This window comes from Carlito syrichta, unplaced genomic scaffold (genome assembly GCF_000164805.1).
Source record: "Carlito syrichta isolate Samal-C Ts95f unplaced genomic scaffold, Tarsius_syrichta-2.0.1 Scaffold303272, whole genome shotgun sequence".
NCBI classification, from domain to species: Eukaryota; Metazoa; Chordata; class Mammalia; order Primates; family Tarsiidae; genus Carlito; species Carlito syrichta.
This window is the reverse complement of record NW_007247368.1, coordinates 302,513-324,661: the sequence shown is the minus strand read 5'-3', so window position 1 is coordinate 324,661 and position 22,149 is coordinate 302,513. Positions and strand designations below refer to the sequence as shown.

Sequence of the window (22,149 nt, the reverse complement as noted above, 5' to 3'; positions counted from 1 at the left end):
GGTCACAATCTACAGGCTTGCCCCATCCTTTGCATCTCCTCGTGTCTCTTCCACAAAGGCTTTTTGTAGATTTTGAAATCTTGTCACTCAATCTTCTTATCTCCTTCCCACATAAATAGGTTCATAGTGAAAAACAGTATCAATGTGACTGCCCAAAACAACCGAATTTAACGTTCTTATTTTGGCCATTGTTTGAACATTAAAAATGTTTAAGATGTTTCCATAACTTTACGAATCATGAAAGATGTTAAAACATTGAATTCACTGTAAGTCTGACAGATGAGAGACTCAAGGAACCATTTGACAAGCACGCCCCACGCCCGCAAGGCCAGGCCGGTTCATCTCCCCTGCCTCCCCACTTCCCAATCTTCTCGAACCTGGTCTTCTCTCACGCATGGTCATTCTAGGAACAAATTCTCTTTGCCTTACCTTCAAGGTACAGCCTGATCTCACCACCACTGCTGCCACACTACTCAGTCACCAGCCCCAGCCTGGTGTCACAGGGGCCCCTGCAGACCCCGGGGACTCAGTGGCCACAGCAAATCCTGCTGTCAGAGCAAGTCACCCCTGCCCAGAAGCTGCTCATGCAGGGCAGGTTGCAATGCCCTGACCACAGATCTACAGGCCACACCTGATCTGCTCCCTCGAGGACACACCCCTCCTCTCCTCCCGCTCCCCTCCTCACTGTGCTGCAGACCCATTCCTGCCAAACTCCTGAACATGACAAGCAAGTTCTCAACCTCAGGGCTCAGAACTTTCTTCTCTCTGATATCCCACAGGTTGCCCACTCGCTTCAGAGGTCTCACCTGAATGTTACCCACCAGGGCCCTCTTGATGCCCCTACATGAGACGGCCCCCACCTAGGGCACTCCCTGTCCTCAATGCCCTGCTCTGCTCTTCTCCAGAGCTTCCCCACCCGACACGCACTGATTCATGATGGGCTCTGTCTTCAAACGTCAGCCTTGTCAAGAGGGGTCTAGCACAGTGCCTGGTGCTGGGGAGGCACTCAGTAAACACTGCTAAATAAACAAAAGAGCACATCAGGAAAGCACACACACTTTCTAAACACCCTCTCTAGCGTGCTCTAAAATACAGGTGAAGGATGGCGATCAGTATGAACATCGGGTCCAGTCTTCATTTCAATTTCACTCCACCTGAAGGGCAAGTGTCAAGAGGTAATATTCCTACTGAAGACCACTCTGCAAAGGCACAGAAATTGATAAGTCTCTTATAGCAATACCTGCGACACGTCACAAGATGAGGACGTTGCCTCACCACAACTCGCCTTCTGGGTGGGATCTGTGGGTCTGCAGGTCTGTATTTGTGGGCACACTTCTCCCCCCTCCTCTCCTTCCATGGGCCATAGCAATAGTATCAACATGTAACATCCACTATATTTATTTAATCAACCCTATGCTTCCCGCCTTTAATTAGTGTCCTTCAGGAAGTTAGGGGTTCCACAAGACTTCAAAAAAAAAAAAAAATCACTGAGCTGGGCTCGGTGGTGCATACTTGTAGTCCCAGCTACTTGGGAGGCTGAGGTGGGAGGATCACTTGAGCCAAGGAGTTCAAGACCAGACTGAGCAACATAGTGAGCCTACGTCTACAAAAAAAATTTAATTTACAAAAACAAACCATCAACCCTACTCTAGGTTATGTATCAATTGTTTTTTTATTTTTGTTTCTCTTTTTATTTTTGAGTCCACATCTCACTCTGTCACTCAGGCTGAGTGCAGTGGTACAATCACAGCTCATCGTAGTCTCAAACTCTTGGGCTCAAGTGATCTTCCCACCTCAGCCTCCCATCTCTGAGTAGCTGGAACTACAGGTGCATGTCACCACACCTGGCTAATTAAAAAAATTTTTTTGTAGCAACGAGGTCTTGCTACGTTGCTAAGGCTGGTCTCAACTCCTGGGCTCAAGCAATCATTCCGCCTCAGCCTCCCAAAGTGCTGGGATTACAGGCCTGAGCCACAATACTTGGCCTTCAACTGGTTTTAACATGCTTATGTCTTTAAATAGGGCAGTATCACAAGCTGGCATGCACCGAAAACAAATTCAAATGAACTCTTTTTTAAGGAGTAATGATCAATTTCTCCTGTTTCCATGCAAATGGACAAATCTTCCTCATCATCTATGAAACCTAATTTTACTAAAATTTTACCAAAATCTTCTGTTCAATTCTGAGGCTTAAAGTCTCCTTCCTTTCAACTGATGGCTGCCACAGACGGTCTGTCTGCATGGCCAGACCTTCTGACTGAGCCCCCTTCCCTGCGTAGTCACGAGGTCACGCACTGAGAAGTGAATGCCCCCATGACCCAGAATACAAGGGGGATGCCGGCACATGCTCACCACTTCGTCCTCAGTCCAGCACTTCTCGATCAGCTTGGGCACAGGCTTCTTCACCAGGCGCTGCAGGGCCTTGCCAGCATCGTAACCGCTTTCGTGTAGCTAGAACACAACAACTGTCATTAGTTAATTGCACTAAACAAACCAATGGGAAGCAAACCACTACAAGGCAAGCCCCGCCTTTGCTTTCCCTGATAGAAGGGCCATGGGAGGGACTAACAGTGATTTCAGTAAGCGTGTACATTTGTTCCCATCCACCCCCTGCTGGGAGAGGGAGACAGGCAAGGCAGAGAGCATTTTGGCAATGAAAGGAGTAGGATTAAGAACAGCGCAAGCATCCAGTGAACGTGAGGCCCGACCCAGTGCTCAGTGTGTTCCACGCACTCATTATTTTACCTGACCTGATGAGGAGAGTATTCTCTCACTTATTCTTAGGGTTTAGGAACAATCATCACCCTATTTTACAGATAAGAAAGATCAAGTGAAGGTGTCCACCTGCTGAGCCAGTAGGGGATGGGGCCAAGACACCGCAGCAGATGGTAGGATGCCCATTCCTGTCCCCTCCTCCCCAAGGCATTCGAAAGTCTGGTCTTTCCTTTTTGCATTTAAGTTTTTCACCCATAATAATTTTACTAAACAAACAAACAAAATCAAAGTACCTAAAATTTAAGAACTTCTTGAAGAAAACCATTCTGTAACAGTATGCTAACTTTTCAGTATGTATGAATGAAGATGCTGGCTGTCCACACACTCCTTATTCTCTCTTGTTGAAATGAATCCACTTACCTCACCCCTATTTTTGTAACTCTGTACAGTGCCTGGCACCACTGACCACTTCCTACCAGGCCAGACACTCCCATTGCGGTTTCTATGACTCCTTCCACACCTCAACTTGCGGGTGACAGAGAGAAAAAGCAGGGAGAGAGATCCTCTTGCTCTATCCACATCCCCAATCTGTGTCTGTCACTCTAAATTCTCAGCAAATTCTCAATTTCCTCTGACACAAGGACTGGTTTTGTCTGAGACTTGTGTCTCCAGTGCCTAACCCAGTCTGCAGTATAAGGCACCACTCCAGGAAGTCTTGCTAAATTACCAAACAAAAGACTAAACCAATGCCTTCAGCTACAGTCCCTAGGTAGACTCAATCCAAATCTGAATCTCCGTCTATCTGAACTCATTTAGCTTCATGGTGACTAAGCACCGATCACATTCCAGGTAATGTACTAGGTCCTGGAATGCAGCCATGAACAATACCGGCAGGGCATAGAGTGGTCCTTCTGATCTTTTCATTCGCACTTCAAGCTCTTATCTGAACAACCAGCCAGCATTCACTAGACAGTCAAGACAAGTAAAGCCAAAGTCTTAATAAGCTACAGTCCCTATTTTCAGGAAACTTATATGCTGGTAGGGACACAACATACACAAGATGACAAAATCAAGTAGGCTGGGCATGGTGGCTCACGCCTGTAATCCTAGCACTTTGGGAGGCTAAGGTGGGAGGATGGCTTGAGCCCAGGAGTTTGAAAATAGCCTAGGCAACACAGAAAGACCTCATCTCTATCAAAAAAAAAAAAAAAAAAATTGCAAAAATTAGCTGGGCATGGTAATGCGTGCCTAGAGTTCCCGCTGCATGGGAGGCTGAGGCAGGACTGCCAGAGCCTGGGAGATAGAGGCTGCCATGAGCTGAGATAGTGTCACTGCACTACAGCCTGGGAGACAGTGAGACCCCGACTCCCCCCAAAATAAAAAAAGAAGATCAAGTAGGTTGTAATCAGTACCATCAGCCAGGTTTAGGCACAGAGCTGTGGGATCACAAGAGGAGAGAGTCATCTTCCTTCTTCAAATAGAAGACTCTTAAGAAGGACTGTCTTGGCCGGGCTCGGTGGCTCAGTCTGTAATCCCAGCACTTTGGGAGGTTGAGGCAAGTGGATTGTCTGAGCCTGTGAGTTCGAGACCAGCCTGGGCAACCTGGTGAGACTTGACTCTACAATAAAATAAAAAACAGTGCCGGGCTCGGTGCTCAGCCTGTAATCCCGTGCTTTTGGGAGGCTGAGGTGAGTGGATTGCCTGAGCCCGCGGGTTCGAGACCTGCCTGGGCAACTTGGCGAGACCTCATCTCTACAACAAATCAAAAAATTAGACGAGCATGGTAGCGTGTGCCTGTAGTTCCAGTTACTTGGAAGGCAGAGGCAGAAGGATCACCGGAGCCCAGTAGGTCGAGGCTGCAGTGGTCGGGAGCAGCCACTGCACTCCAGTCTGGGTGACAGAGTGAAACTCCAACTCAAAATAATAATAATAATAATAAATAAATAAAAAGTAGCTGGGCATGGTAGCATGCATCTGTAGTTCCGGCTCCTTGGAAGGCCGAGGCGAAAGGATCGCTGGAGCCCAGAAGGTCGACGCTGGGGTGGCTGTGAGCGTGTGTGCCACCGTGCTCCAGCCTGGGTGAAGGAGTGAAACTCCAACTCAAAAATAAAAAAATAAAATAAAATAAAATAAGGCCTGTCTTCCTGGCAGCTGCTACAGTCCCAGGGCTAGGCACGCAGTAAGCAGCAATAAATACTGTTGAAATAAATAAATAAATAAATAAATAAATAAATAAATAAATAAATACTTGCTTGCAACATACACAGCAACTCTCTCTTCTACGCAAATGCCATTGAAGGAATATCACAAAGACCTATTTTCAGTGTTCACTGAGCAAAACAGAAAGTTTTACAATTTTAAATTTTCAGAGCAGTCTCACAGTTTAGAGGAGGCCTTTATTTTAAATACTGGGAAGTCCAGGTTGCACATTAGCTAGAACTATAAGCCAACTATCTTAAAACAGAACACAACACTTGCAACATGGGCAGTGCTGGATTCCACTTTGGTGTGGTGACACAATGAAACCATTTATTTTTATGACATTTATCATTAGACTTTTTAAAAAATAAAATACTACCATAATTTCCAAATGGTTGAAAACTCTCCAATCTAGCCTTCTTTCAGAGTTACAAAAAATCTAAAATAGTTAGATTTTCATACTTTGCCTAAATGTCCAGAACAAGTATATATTTCCCAAGTTCTATAATATAATGAGAATTTCTTTTTAAAGAGACAAAGTCTCACTCTGTTGCCCAGGTTGGAGTGCAGTGGTATGATCATAGCTCACGGCAGCCTCAAACTCAGGGGTTCAAGTGATCCTCCTGCCTCATCCTCTCAAGTATACCTGGGACTATAGGTATGCACCACTAAGCCCAGCACATTTTTTTATTTTTGGTAGAGATAGGGTCTCAAACTCCTGGCCTCAAGTGATTCTCCCACCTTGAACCTCTCAAAGTGCAAAGGATTACAGGTGTGAGCCACATGCCCAGTCATAATGAGGATTTACAATGACAGGTCAATGTGGATCGGAACTGAATAAAAGGAGAAAGTGCATGATTATCAATTTAAAATGCACACTTTTTTTTTTTGCATTGGAGTCTCACTCTGTCGCCCAGACTGGAGTGTAGTGGCCGCTCCCGGCCATCGCAGCCTCACCTGCTGGGCTCCGGTGATCCTTCCGCCTCAGCCTTCCGAGTAGCCAGAATTACAGGCGTGCGCTACCACGACCGGCTAATTTTTGGTTTTATTGTAGAGATGAGGTCTCGACTGCCCAGGCGGGTCTCAAACCTGCGGGCTCAGGCAATCCACTCACCTCAGCCTCCCAAAGGCACGGGATTACAGGCTGAGCCACTGAGCCTGGCAAAATACACACATTTTAGCGATAACTAGAAATCAAATCAAGTTAATCAAATAATAAAATTCCAATGAAAAGCTCATGACAAAATCAATATTTTATAAGAAGTCAGAATGCATGGTGGTAATCAGTTATAAGGGCGGAAAAAACTGGACTTTGGAGCCAGGCTGCCTAGGCTCCAATTCTGGCTCTAGGTTTACTAAGGCATGTGACCTCAACCAATTCATTTATCGTTTTTGTGCCTCAATTTCAACATTTTAAAAAAATGGATATAATACTAAACATCAGCCTTGTAGGGTTATCAGGAGGATAATATTAGAAAATACAAGCTACTTCTGTAAAAAATGAAAAAAGAAAAAGAAGCACTCTTGTCCCCATTTTTTATCAGTTTTCGAGATTAGAGAGTAGCCTTTTCACAGAAAAAAAGTGTGCTAAACAAAAAACATTTTTATGTTTTACATTATTATCCATGTTAATACTTCATAAAATTTGATGAAAACTCTGGCGTAGTACACAGAAAAATTCTTAAATTTTTAAATATTTTGTGCCTGATACCAGGAAATTACTCTTAAGAACATAAGGCCTAGCCTGGCTCGGTGGCTCAGCCTGTAATCCCGCGCTTTGGGAGGCTGAGGTGAGTGGATTGCCTGAGCCCGCGGGTTCGAGACCCGCCTGGGCAGCGAGACCTCATCTCTACAATAAATCAAAACATTAGCCGGGAGTGGTAGCGCACGCCTGTAATTCTGGCTACTCGGAAGGCTGAGGCAGAAGGATCGCCGGAGCCCAGCAGGAGTCTGTTTTCTGGGTGATTATCAAGATTTTCTTTCTTCAGACAGGGGCCAAAATCACGTTCATGGAAGAGCTAATCTGGACAGTCCAACTGTATTTCTTCATACATCGGAGTTGGTAAGTTTACCAAAATATGGACTCTCTTACATCTCTAAAGGTAGTAATTGAAAACATTCCCCTCTAATACAGCATCATGCTCTGCAGGACTGAAATAATTCCATTTTGTGAAAAACATTATGTAGGCTTCAAATTGTAAAAGCATTGACAACAATCACACAGATATATAGTCAGGAAATTAGATGCAGGCTAAGGTAAAGGGTCCTTTAGTATAAGATTTTCTACCATTTCCCTAGAGAAGGCTGTTCAAAGACACTGCAATAATGTTGGGAAAAAAATAAAAACTTCTCAAATGTCTTATAGTTTCACTTTGTAGCATGGAAAAGCAATTAAAGCAAGATAATTAAACCTTTCTGTCCATTTTGCAGCCAAGCCAAGCTGGTAAAATCTGGGACTAAATGAAATTTTACTGCAGAGTGTAGAGAACTGTACATTTTGGAGCGACTGGGAAGACACTGGTACAAACGCAGGGACAAGGAAGAAGCCGCTTCTACATCAGCTCGCCAGAAGCCACGCCCTGCCCTCACTGGCCAGTTGCCACAGCAGGATGTCCTTTAGCGAAACCACTTCCAAATCATCACCACAGGTGTGTGGTTGCTTTATTTTCTTTAACCAATGAACAAGGAAACATTTACTTGTAAATCTGTCTACCACTTTTCCACATCACTAAACTGCACGACGACACTTCTTCACAAATAAAACCTGTCTTCCCTAAACCACAGGTCAAGCTCTGGGATTTATGACCAGGGAATCTGATGACAAAATGGCGACTCTCTCCCAATCCACTAGCCTTTGGAGTCATTCCATCATGGAACTATCCCTGCTTTGCTGTTTTGCAGCAGTTTGGTCGACGGCCTCCGAGTTGCTCCACAGAATCCTCAGAGCTGGGTTCTCTCCTTCATTTCTATTTCTTCATCATGAAAGTGCAAGGATGAACACACTATGCCTGTGTGGTGTCCCGTCCTCTCCCACCACACCTGTTGCAGCAGAAGTCCCGGTGCCCATGATTCCAAGAGGACATTCCACCCTCAGAGGCAGGCTGCTCAAACCATATTCTTCTTGCTTCACTGAGTACCTCTTTGTGCTGGTGACTACGCTAGCAATGGAGATACAGTGGCATGCGGAAGCTGTGCACGGTGGACTAAGAAGGGGATTTTGGTGCTAAAAACAACAGCAGTTTCTAAACAACAAACACCTGGTTTGGTTCCAGTGTAACAATAGTAAGCACAAGTCACTCAGAGCCAGAGACACTGCGGCACCAGTAACTAGACTCATTTCCCTAGTTGCATAAAAAGTTCTCAATGAGAGAGTGCCGAATCCTAACCACTAGACCACCAGGGCCCAGCAGGTCGAGGCTGCGGTGGCCGGGAGCGGCCACTGCACTCCAGTCTGGACGACAGAGAGAGACTCCAACTCAAAAAAAAAAAAAGTTCTCAATGACTCCAGGTGCCCAGGTGCTCAGCAGTCCCTTCTACACAAATTATCAAATTGTCAATGCCTTTGGTAGCTAGTGAAAATAGTACAGGATTTGAGGCAGGTGACAGATTCTTGCTACCAGTTTTAACCCAAACCAACCAGGTGTGTTGAGGTTTTCATCTGTTAAGTAGGTATAACACCATCAGTCCAGCTGTCACAGAACAATGGAAAGCATTAAACGAGATACAAAATGTCCAGATACTCTGAAATGTAAAATAGTTGTAACTGTATAGTGGCATCATCACAGGGAGTGATGTTTTACATACGCAGTGCTTACCTAAGATTTATTAAATAACAAGAGGTTCAATAGAGCCAATGAGGCTGGGTTTGGTGGCTCATGCCTGTACTGTAATCCCAACACTTTGGGAGTCTGAAACAGAAGAATCGCTTGAGCCCGGAGGTCGAGACCAGCCTGGGCAACATAGTGAGACCTTATCTCTATAAAAAAATCAGAAACTTGGCCAGGTATGGTGGCATGTGCCTGTAGTCCCAACTACTTGGAAAGCTGCGGCAGAAGGACAGCCTGAGCCCAGGAGGTTGAGGTTGTGTTGAGTCATGATTGTGCCACTGCACTCCAGTCTGAGTGACAGAGTGAGAACTCAGCTCAAAATCAAAAAGTCCAGAGCCAACAATGCCAATAGTCACTATACATCTACAATTGGCTTATTACAAACTCTGACCTTCTCCTGATTAGCAGAAAGAAAGGATCATGTTACAAGGGAAAAAAAAAACACATTTCTGCATAATTGCCCAAGTTAAATCTGTTACTCTCACTCTGCTTGACAAATCATTCCCTGCTTATTACTTTCTATAATTTAATATATGTAAGTGCTTTACTGGCAAGCTTCTTGAAAGAATAAATAATACTTAATGACTGCCTACAGTTTAATTAACTCGTGATTGAACTTCTCATGGAATGCTATAAACATTAAATTATATCCTTCGTCAAAGCTGCTGCAGGTAAAAATTTTGTTACACGTTTTAACTCTCCTGCCTAAACAATTCTGAAATTTCAGCAAATCTGTACATTGGACAGAGAGGTGAGAGAAACCACCTTAATGCCTGGTTATAAAGTGTGTTATTTTATTGAGCAAGGACGAGGTCTTAATTTAAATAAGATTGAAAATGTGCACATGTCCGAACACCTCATTAATAATACAGCAGTCATTAAGCATCTCTGGATCTCGGGCAGTCTTATTAGCATAAACTCTGTGTATTACCACAAGGTTTCGAGTTTCGACTCCGCTTCTCATCTTGGCTCCCGTTTTCCGTCTGCGTGATGTTGCAAATAAATTTCCCTTTTGGCATGGCTCAGCTGTCAGGCACCTCTGTTCTATAATGAACCCATGAATTACATCTCCCTACTCTGACATCTCTGGTCTCACACATCAAAATATTGTTCTTCAATTTAATTTATAACTTAATTTAAATGTCCCTTTTCCCGTGACCTTTTTAGATCAAATGGCATTGCATCTGGCAGTTTCTCCTACACCAAAGCATACTTTTCAAAGATAGCCATTATAATAACTGTAGAAAAAGCCTATCTAAATTAGACTGCATTCAGGCTAAATATTAAATAATTTCAGTCCATTAAGAACAATATTAGATTTCAAAGTCTTCTGCTATGCAAAATATGCTGTTTATATGTAGCAAGAAATTGTCAAAATAATGTAGAAAGAGATAAAGTGGGACTTGGAATCGATCTTAAATTCTTCATGTTGTTTTTATTATTTCAACTATTAACATAAATGAGAGACAACTTGCCAAAATATATCCAAGACAAAAAAAAAAAAAAAATTTACAATTTTTTCACAAATCAGGCCAGGCATGGTGAATCACATCTGTAATGCTAGCTTTTTGCGGCTGCTGAGGCAAGAGGACTACTTGAGCCTAGGAGTTTGAGACCTGTTTAGGCAACATAGTGAGATCCTGTCTCTACAAAAAGTAAAAAATAAGTCAGGTGTGGTAGCACATGTCTATCATCCCAACTACTCAGGAGGCTGAGGCAGAAGGATCTCCTGAGCCCAGGAGGTCGAGGCTGCAGTGAGCAGTGATTGTGCCACTGTATTCCAGCCTGGGCAACAGCGTGAGACCCCACCTCAAAAAAAAAATTGTGGTCAACCATAATTTACAGATGTCAATACATTTTCATTCATAACTCCATCATCATTGACCAAGTACAAAATCTGATACATGTAATTGTTTTCAAAAAAATTAAGAGCACGAAACTAAAAACACAAGGTTTAACCACTGTCATTCCAAATATGTCTGAATAGTCCTAAGGAAGCACATTTCAGAGACAATGGCAAAAACATAGAATTTAGCGGCATAGAGTGCAGCTTGACGAAAAAGTCCAGTTAATTTTCAGAAGGAAATACAAGGTCAATGAACCAACCTTTACACCCTTCCTCATAATTTTCTGAATATCCCAAGCCCTAGCCCCTGGAGTCACACAGGAGAAAGGAGGGGACTACGTTTGCTGAGCAGGGAAGAGTACTAGGAGCTTTTAGGTCTTTGTGACTGCATCACCCCACACAGCCCTTTTTAATAGCAAGAGAGCTAAACCTGAGGACATGACAGCGAGAGGTTCAGTGTCCCACTCCAGGCCACTTCCCTAGCAAGCAGCAATACAAGGATTCTAACACAGACCCACATTCTAAGAAGCAGTCTGAGACCCAGGCCCCGCCCCAGGCTGTCTCCACTGGAGCAGTTTAGGACAGACAATCTGGTGGGAGCCAGGGACACAGGGACTTTTTCAGAGGCAATCACAAAGCAAGCACACTGCCTTTCCTTAACTTGGGCTGGGAGCTGGTGGGCACAGGAAAGGAGGAGTCAGTACTCAAGGGAGAAGAAAGACACACACATAAACAAAATAATGAAATAAATGCTATCATGAAAACATACAAGGCACTGATGAAAGCTGATGGAGATGACATTTGCTCAGTCTGGAAAATCCAAGATGCCTCTGCAGAGTAGGTTTTGAAATCAACAACCAGTGTGATATGATCAGCCTGGCCTATACTTCATGAACAGCAACAACCAAATAAAAAACACGATTCTAGGAGCAAGTAAAAATAGGCAGCAACATGTCCAGACAGCATGTGACTCTTCCCTGAGTTTCCTCAGGCTGGCGTAGCTTCACCATGCTTCTATCCACATAATACTCGTCCGGAAACGTGCGGGTCAGCAGTTCCTGGTTGTGGTGTTTTTGAAGGTGTTCTAACACACGGGAGGAGGACCTCAGTCAGCAAGCAGATTGGAGATGAAGCATCGGATGCTGGCCGGCAAATGAGGCCACTTTAAAACAAACCAACCTGGACAACTTGGTGAGACCTCATCTGTATAATAAAATAAAAAAAATCAGCTGGGCGTGGTAGCACGCGCCTGTAGTTCCAGCTACTTGGAAGGCTGAGGCAGAAGGATCGCCGGAGCCCAGCAGGTCGAGGCTGTGGTGGCCGGGAACGGCCACTGCACTCCAGTCTGGGCGTGAGTGAGACTCCAACTCAAAACAAAACAAAAAACCAAACCCAGCTCTGAATATCTTGGTCACTTGGGACCATTTGTCTATTTGAGGCTCCCTCTGACACTGTCTTCAAGTGAACACAAACACCCAAAAATGGCCTCAGGAGGTTCTGGTACCAAAGACATGGGTTTGGGAGTTCTGCTACGTTGAACCTGAGCAGGACAGGGTTCCTGACACTGGCTTTGATTCAAACCTTAGTGCTGCACTAGCTGTGTGATGATATTTGGCAAATTAACCATCTCACCAAACCTTGGTTTTCTCGGCTGCAGAAGAGGAGAATAGAGTGCTTATCTTGAAGGACCGTTAGGATGAATCAAAATCCACAGTCATCATTGATATTAGGAAACGCTCAATTAAAGACAGCTGGCTAAGAAGCAATGGGACCGGATGGCAGCACATGGGAGGGGGCAGCACAGGCAGAGGAGCAAGTTCCCAGAATTTAGGACTGACAGCTTATACTCATATCCACGTGGCGACACTAGGGAGTGTACATACTCTCATATCCACGTGGTGACACCAGGAAGTGTACATACTCATGTATCCCTGTGGCGACACTAGGAAGTGTACGAATCTGTTATAGCAGCACAAGCTTTGACGCCCACGAGTTAGGGAAAGAGAATAGGCTGCGAGCACAATAGGCATGAATCTTATTCCACAACACAGGATGGCAGATGGCAATGAGGAGGGAAACAGCAGAGAACCTGGTCATCTGTTGGGACCTAGGAAGATGAAGTCAGAGGAAGCCAGGACCCGGGAGAGAGCTCCTCAGGTACCCTGGGCTCAGCCCACATGTGGCCCTTCACTTCTGTTGCCTTAACAGAAGGGCTAAAAGAGGTAAATTTTAAAATTTCCCTATTTTGGACATTCTTTTACTTTGCAGCAATTTTTTTTTTTTTTGAGTTGGAGTCTCACTCTGTTGCCCAGACTGGAGTGCAGTGGCCGCTCCTGGCCACCGCAGCCTCGACCTGCTTGGCTCTGGCGATCCTTCCGCCTAAGCCTTCCAAGTAGCTGGAATTACAGGCATGCGCTACCATGCCCAGCTGATTTTTTGATTTATTGTAGAGATGAGGTCTTGCTGCCCAGGTGGGTCTTGAACCCACGGGCTCAGGCAATCCACTCACCTCAGCCTCCCAAAGGCGCGGGATTACAGGCTGAGCCACCGAGCCCAGCTGTGCCACTTAATTTTTAAGTCTCTGTGAAAAGTGAAGTTTACACTACAGGTCTTTAAATGACATTATGGATAACTAATCCGCTTACACAGCTAACGTGTACAACCTGATTTCTTAGACATAGAATCTTTCCTCCTACTTTTTGTATGTGAATTTAGCTACAAGCAGCAAGAAACAGGGAGTTGCGGGCATGGGCCGCCCACAGACACTCCCAGGGAAGGAGGAAGTCTTGGCTCTCAGCAAATGAATTTCCTCAGCTTCAGGACCCAGGATGAGGACAACTCTGGCCACAGAGAGTCGCCACTGGCACACTCACAAACCTCAACTGCTGATGCTGCTTTTCTGTTTTGTTTTTTGAGTTGGAGTCTCATTCTGTCACCCAGGCTGAAGGGCAATGGCACGCTCTCAGCCACTGCAGCCTCGACCTGCTGGGCTTAGGCGATCCTTACCACCCCACCCCCACCCCACCAGCCCTCCAAGTAGCTCGAACTATAGGCATGAGCCATCATGCCTGGCTAATTTTTTTATTTATTGTAGAGATGAGGTCTCGCTAAGTTGTCTAGGCTGGGGTGCTGCTTTTCTGAATGATCCTTGACAGCTGAGAAAGACCTACATCTGGCCACAAGTGGAAATGAAAACATGTGTTCACTTATTCCTAGCATCTTCACTGCCTTAAAAATAGAAAAAAAAATATGACAAGAAACCAGGCAGAAGGCTGGAGGATGACAGAAAAACCACACTTCTAACCACCTCAAGCAGGCTCTGAGGAAACTAAATTGACCTGGAAAGCGGAGGTAAAAGGTTTTTTTGTTTTGAGTTGAGGTTTTACTCTGTCGCCGAGGCTTGAGTTCAGTAGCACAATCACAGGCACCACAGCATCGACTTGTTGAACTCAGGTGATCCTCCCACCTCAGCCTTCCAAGTAGCTGGAGTTACAAGCACGTGCCACCATGCCTAGCAAATTTTTTGGTTTATTTTAGAGACGAAGTCTTGTCAAGTTGTGTGGGCTGGTCTTGAACCCCTGGGCTCAGGAGATCCTCTCGCCTCCACCTCCCAAAGTGCTGGGATTACAAGCGTGAGCCACCGTACCTGGTGAGGTAAAAGGTTTTAACACAAAAGTCAAGACCAGCTGCAGCAGTTTTAAGAGAGAAACGTTTAGAGAAACTGCTTTAAATCCTACCTAGTAGAAGTTAGGTCCAGAAATAATCGCACCACAATCCATGGGGCTCAACAACCTTGATCTCAGTGGCTTCCAATGAGTGACTCTAAGGTTGTGCAAATAATATCACACTCATCTTTGTGGCAATGAGGATGAAGTTACAAAACAAAGAAGACCAGAAAGGCCGACACTGAACACAGAAGGCTCCAGAGTTAGGGAAATTCCTGAGTGGCTGCTCTTTTATATCTGGCAACCTCAGCCAAGAACAGAGCTTTACTAAGAAATAAGCAAAAGTCTCTGAACAACCAAAGCAGTGTCCCCAGGCAATAGACCTGGAGAGCCATTAAAAGCCTGTCACCCTGAGCCTTTGGCACTTAGTTACCTTATAATTCTTATTTCCCAATTTGATAACAAGATGTAAGAAAAAAAAGTCAGACTATATGATTTCAAAACAGAGGAACAACAGAAGGCAGCCTGACTGTGGAAAACCCAAACTAGCACACAAACCAAAGACCTCAAACACCAACAGACACACCGTATTTTGTATAACAGTCATCAGTGATGATCGCTCAGAGGCAAATATGAAAATTCTGAAATGAAAAAAAAGAAAAGGAAGAGAAGAAGAGCCAATCTTCCTAAAGTGCTGGGTGTGACGACCTGGAGTACAGAGCCCACAAATGTTGTGGGGTGGGCAGGCCAGCCCATAGGCAGGGCAGCCGCAGCCAGGGCAGGACGGCAGGCCCAGTGGAGTCATCCAGGAACACCAGCAAGCAGCTGGGTCAGTAGGACAGCCAGCCTTCTGGAGAAGAGGGCTGTGCCCCGGCAGGAGGGCTATGGAACTGGAAGCTGGAATAGATACCAGTGACTCAAAAACCTGTAGTTGCCCCAGTTCAAGAATCACTTACAAACACAGACCTTGCCCTCAAAGGCCACTGTGGGCAGTCCCCTAGCAAGAGCCTCCCTGTTCTGTCAGGCAGGCTAGGGCAGGGCGGGGGACTAGAGACCGGGAGGGCTGGGGCAGAGGTTGGGCAGCCCGGAGGACAGGATGTCATTTAATATGGTAAAAATACTCATTATACACGTGTCCAGGTATGTATGCTCTTTGCATAGAGAAGCCAAATACTCTTCATGGTGTCTTACAAATCAAATATCCTATCAGTCACTACTAGAAATAATTTTACACTCTCCATATCAAAAAGTTCACATTTAAATCTACACAAGGCTGGGCTCGGTGGCTTAGCCTATAATCCCAGCACTTTGGGAGGCCGAGGCAAGGGGACTGTCTGAGTCCGCAGGTTTGAGAACCACCTGGGCAACTTGGTGAGACCTCATCTCCATAATAAATCAAAAATTAGCTGGGTGTCGTAGCACGCACCTGTAGTTCCAGCTACTTGGAAGGCTGAGGTGGAAAGATCGCCGGAGCCCAGCAGGTTGAGGTTGCGATGGCCGGAAACGTGCCACTGCACTCCAATCTGGGTAACAGAGTGAGACTCCAACTCAAAAAAAAAAAAAAAATCTAGACAAGCCATACCAGATGGAAAAGAAAAGAAATAAAAACATTTCCAAAAAATTCAAAATAAGTACTATAATGTATAAGTACTATAAGAATATTATAGTAATTCGTTATATAATAGTAATTTTAACTGTAGTAGGCCAAAAAATGACCACCAGAAGAGACACACATCAAGTCCCCAGAATCTGTGAGTATGACCTTATTTTAAAAAGGGTCTTTGTAGCTGTCATTAAGCATCTTAAAATAAGCAGATAATTCTAGATCATCTAGGTGGGCCTTATAAGTACACGCCTAAAGCCAATGGCGTGTACTTATAAAAAAGGGCAGAGGAAAAACCCAGACCAGACAGGCACAGACACACAGAGAAGAAGGCAATGTAAGGACAAGCAGAGAGAGATGTGGCCACCAGCCCCCAAGTCCAGCAGCCACCAGTGCTGAGAGGGGCAAAGAATGGGTCCTGCTCCGATGAGCTGGAGGGACTTCTGTAGATGCCTTCATTTCAGATCGAGATGTCCGGAATGGTGAGAGAGTACATTTCTGTTGTTTTGAGCAACCGAGTTTGTGGCAATTTATTAAAGCAGGCACAGGAAATGGTTACACTAACCTTCAAAAATTAGGGTAAAACAATTATTAAGGAGAGCTATAAAAAATCATTCAGAAGTATACTTCAAACTAGTATAGAAAATGTTTACTCAGACAAATATGAGAAATGTTAGTATTTTATCACACACTGCGGATCTTACATGAGCCTGTGAGGCTCACGGCCTTATTTTTCTAACAATGAGATGCTCGCTTAGATCACCAGCACTCTCATCAAATGCATCCCCACAGGGCTTTGCAAACAGCAGAAACCCAAAACATGTTTATTACTGAGTAAATAAATGAATGTATTATTTTATTAAAGCCTCTCCCTAAATGTAAAAAGACTAAGGACATTTATCTGGATGTGCTAAATATTTACTGTGTTATTAATACTTAATATAGGCTCAAATGCGTTAAAATTCTAGCTGATCAAGTGTTAAGTAGACGTTTTTCTAAATACTGCATAAATCTCAAAACATTCTATTACTAGAGCATGGAAAAAACCATCTAAGAAAGAGGTTTCTTAAATTAGTAAATGAACTTTCCAACTTTTGCCAAACAAAAGCAAAAGCTGGCTCAAATTCCTCAGCCCTGCTGAGAGCCAAGGAGAGGTCTGAATGCTGAGGAAGTCCACAGGCTGGAGGATCTTAGTCAGCTGAAGGGCATGTCCTCCCAATAGCAGAGTCACTGCACATGTCACACCGGCCTCCATTCTATCCCGTCCCCAAGTTTAAATAGCTATGTATGTAAGGCAGGTGTGCTCATTAATTCGATGATAACCACACCTGCCTCAGAGAACTGCTATGAAGATTAAATGAATTCATTTAAAAAAGCACTTAAACTTTTGCCTAGCATATAAGCTCTCAATCAACAAATACATTCAGTTTTGTTGTTGTTATTAATAATATCAGGCACCTGGCCAATAGCTAATACCTTATCAAATGAAATTAATAATGAAAAACTTAAGGTCCTCTGCCTGGTTCAAAGTTCAGTGGAAAAGCACAGAATGGGAAATAAATGGCTCAGCAATGCAAAAACACAAAGAAAATGAAGCAAAGTATCTAAGACACAGAATGAAAAAAGAATGTGATATGCACATATTCCTATAGGCTGTGCTTTTAGGGTAACTGAGGGGTAGCTCCTTGCTACCTCATGCTGATCAGACCTGGGGAATGCTGTGCTAGTGAAGCTGCCACATTTTAAAAGACATACCAAGATGACCTGGAGAAAAAACAAAATGGCAATATACACATGAAAGATGAATATCACAGCATGGGTGATCCCTGAAAGTATTCCCCTCAGTGAAAGAAACCGGTCAAAACAGCCCCATATTGTATGAATCAATGCATCTATATGAAACATCGAGCAAAAGCAATTTCATAGAGAGTGGATTAGTAGGTTTCTAGGGCTGGGGAGGGGAGAAGTGGAAATAACAGGACTGCTAATAGGTATGAGGTTTCTTTTTCAGGTGACAAGAATGTTCTAAGGTGGGTTGTGGTGATAGTTGCAGAACTCTGAGAATATGTTAACAGCCATAAAAGTATACACTTTTAATGGGTGAATTATATAGTATGTGAATCACATCCCAACAAAGCTGTTTTAGAAGAAAGAGATGGTCTGAGAGACTGGAGCGTGGTTCAGTGCCTGTGGTGCAGGCACAGTAAGGCAGGACCATAGCTGTGAAGGGCCATTATCAGCAGGAAGACAAATGGACCACATACAGCATATCTCCGAAAAATCGTCAAAAATAAAGTCACTACCACAGTAAGGAGGAAGGCACTGTTGTCCGAGGCTGCTAATGCAAGCGGGCTTTTAGCGTCCCACTCATCCCAGGAAACTTAGAGAATGCTCTCTGTCATGCTCAGGGGAAAGAACACAGGGGGGCATCAAGTGTGACTTAGAGAGAAGCTACAAATTATCTAAAGAGGAACAAAACATTAAAGTATTAAATTTTAAAAGTCACCTTGATCCAAATTAGACAAAGAAAAAGAATAAATTACATAATTTGTGTTAACCAAAGGGAGCCACACTGGTAAATGTCAAAACCCTTAAACAATGTTCAAAGCAATAGCTCAAAATGTTTTTCATTGGTGAAATGGCAAAAAATAAAAGTTGGAAATTATGTATCATTCTGCTGTTAATCACTTGAACAGGTCTTGGTTGTATCAGAAAAGCTCAACTGCATGGTCTCTTGCTGCATTTTCGCTAATGTTGTAATTAATAACACAACATGCAGTAGACTTCAATATCTTGTTATTACATAAAAAAACACTAGCAACAGTGCTTGTCAAGACTGATTTATATGAGGTGCTGTGTTGAAATTTACTGGATTTCCATAATACGAAACTATACAGCATAACAACTTTTCCCATTACTCTTCAACAACAAAGGAAAAACCTCAAAGAAAAAACCTATCACCCTAACTTAGCCGGAGTCAGCAAACATTAACTACTTAATATTGACGCAACTGAATGGCAAACTAGTAAAAAGAGAAAACAGCATGGTATGGATGAATGTCAGGATTCTGATCACATGTTTTAGGAAAATTGCTATGAAACAGCTTCCTGGAGACACCTTATTTGGTAGCAGAGAAATAGCCAACATTCATTTTAATCACAAACATGCAAAGCTAACCTAAGTCCAGATGCTTTAGGGAAGGCCATTTAAGATGAACAAACAAAACATCGCTGACAGAAATATTGCAGACAATTTTATAGAATTAAAGAGAGAAAGATGAAAATGATCCTTAGAATTGGCTTATCCTTATATTCTGCCATGCCAACTTTGTAACACCAACGTCCTGGATAATCAAGTGTGATATGGATTTGAACCTGATTTATTTATTCAATCATTAACAAACATTTAGTATCTCTCTTCTGTGTATCAAGCATTGGGCTAGGGCTCAGGAAACACAGATGATTGATACTCAATGGTTAGCAAATAATTATATTTATAGATCAGAGTTGAAAAACTAACTATTAAGCTACTGGAAGCCCTGAATCCTTTGTTGAAGCAGATGTAGGTGTGCATAAATAAATAAGCAAACAAATATATACTCTGTTGAATATGTAAACAGCTTAATCCAAATGTCTAACAGTCACCCATATCTCAGGAAATAAAACTGTCCAGGTGGAGGTGAAATCTTTGCTTCATAATTATAAATTTTACTTATATGAAGTGAGTATATGTATGTTTAGTGTTGGTGAGAAAATGACAATAAATTACTGAGAAAGAAAAGTCAAAAGAATTTGAAATAGGAAATCAGGAAGATATCTGAGCCCGAAGAAGAAAATTCAACATCAGTTTAACAGACCAGCATATTTTCCAGAAAACCTTAGCCTCAAACCACAGGGCTTTTCTGCAGTTTCTACACATAAACATGAAGGTCTACTTTGTAAATGGCCAAATAAATGTAAGCACTCAAGGGTAGCTAAGTTAACCCTGGTAGGATAAGACAGGCCATCTGTATGTAAGCTAAAAGTGTGCAGGTGAGCCTAATGCACACTGTGTACAAGGAAACATACACCTGGAAAGGACACATAAGCATTCTAGATAAGATCTTTCAGTGGAAACACTATTGCTTCTTCCTATTTTAATATATTCTTATATTTAACAATGCATAAAATGCAAATAAAACAAATTTACATTTCTAAGTGTCCACAATTGAAAATATTAAAATATAATAACATACATCATTGCTATATAAAGGAATATATGCACGGTCACTAAGAAATCCGTCCTCTGCCGGGCTCCGTGGCTCAGCCTGTATTCCCGTGGCTTTGGGAGGCTGAGGTGAGTGGATTGCCTGAGCCCACATCTCTACAATAAATCAAAAAATTAGCAGGGCGTGGTAGTGCACGCCTGCAGTTCCAGCTCCTTGGAAGGCTGAGGCGGAAGGATCACCGGAAGGATCGCCGGAGCCCAGCAGGTCGAGGCTTCAGTGGCTGGGAGCAGCCACTGCACTCCAGTCTGGGCGACAGAGTGAGACTCCAACTCAAAAAAACAAACAAAAACAACAACAAAAAAGAAATCCGTCCTCTTCTAACAAGAGAGGCTAAAATGTCTATTATATTTTCCTCCTCTGCAGCAATAGAAAACTGTCTTTAGCCGGGCTCGGTGGCTCAGCCTGTAATCCTGTGCCTTTGGGAGGCTGAGGTGAGTGGATTGCCTGAGCCCGTGGGTTCGAGACCTGCCTCGGCAGCGAGACCTCATCTCTACAATAAATCAAAAACTCAGCCGGGTGTGGTAGCGCATGCCTGTAATTCTGGCTACTTGGAAGGCTGAGGCGGAAGGATCGCTGGAGCCCAGCAGGTCGAGGCTGCAGTGACCGGGAGCGGCCACTGCACTCCAGTCTGGGTGACAGAGTGAGACTCCAACTCAAAAAAAAGAAAGAAAACTGTCTTTTACATAAGTGTAAAGATAAGAAATATGTGTTAACATAAACGAGCAAATACAAAACAACTGTGCCCCGAACTATTCTTCAAGTTCACACTGGATCAAAAGTAATAAGTGAAGTGCTATGAAAATAAGATATTTATTTATTAACTACTTCTGTGATTCTTCACTGAGGAATCTGCTATTAAGAATGGTGCATGTGAATCAAGTTTCATTTAACCTGAAAACACTAAGCATCAAAAAATGAAGTAATTTAACTCGAAATAATTCAAAATCACCAAAAATATTCAAAATATTTTGAAGAGAATGATAATGAAAGCACAGCAAATAAAAATTTGTGATAAAATCAGTTATCTCAGATCCCACTTTAGAAAGTGCAGGGGTGGGGGGGAATAATCACATTAAAGCCCAAACTGGCAGAAAACAAATTAATAAAGAATGGAAAGCAATGAAATAGAAAAAAAAAATAGAGAAAAACAACGAACCAAATGCTAGCTCCTAAAAAGATCAATAATGTCGATAAATCTCTATTTAGACTAATCAAGAGGAAACAAATTAGCAATATTATAAATGAAATAAGGGTTAACATTATAGATCTCACAGACATTAAAAAGATAATACAGGAATACTGAACTTTTGCCAACAACAACAAAAAATTTTTTTTTGAGTTGAAGTCTCACTCTGTCACCCAAACTGGAGTGCAATGGCATGCTCCCGGCCACCGCACCCTTGACCTGCAGGGCTCCGGCGATCCTTCCAAGTAGCTGGACCTACAGGTGCGCGCTATCACGCCCGGCTAATTTTTTTATTTACTGTAGAGATGAGGTCTCGTCAAATTGCTCAGGCGGGTCTTGACCCCTCGAGCTCAGGCAATCCACTCACCTCAGCCTCCCAAAGCATGGGATTACAGACTGAGCTACCGAGCACGGCTCTTGCCAAAAAATTTGATAACCTACATGAAATGGACAAAATGCTTAAAAGACATATTAACAGATTACCAAAACCATCACATAAAAAAATATAAAATCTGAACAAACCTATGTCTATTTGTAATTTAAAAACTTTCCATAAAAAGCATGCCTGTAGTTCCAGCTACTTGGAAGAATGAGGAGGGAGGATTGTTTGAGCTCAGAAGTTCAAGACCTGCCTGAGCAACATAGTGAGACCCTGTCTTTAAACAAACAAAATTTTTTTTCCATGAGAAAAAAAAAAAACTTAAGACTCAGATGGCTTTACTGTGAATTCTAGCAAACATTTAACAAAGAAAAATAAATCAATCCTTTACAAACTCTGTTAAGAAAACAGAGTATGAGAAAATGTTTTTTGAGGGGAATATTACTCTAATACAAAAACCAG

General features: G+C 43.2%; 1 protein-coding gene across 1 annotated transcript in view; it reads right to left on the bottom strand.

Annotated features, from left to right (window-relative positions):
• Positions 1-22,149, bottom strand: part of RERE (arginine-glutamic acid dipeptide repeats) — a 289,136-nt gene that overhangs the window by 103,689 nt on the left and 163,298 nt on the right. The window contains exon 10 of the mRNA XM_008058270.1: positions 2,353-2,451. Within this exon, the coding sequence (XP_008056461.1) occupies positions 2,353-2,451 (99 nt within the window). The remainder of the gene's footprint in view (positions 1-2,352; positions 2,452-22,149) is intronic.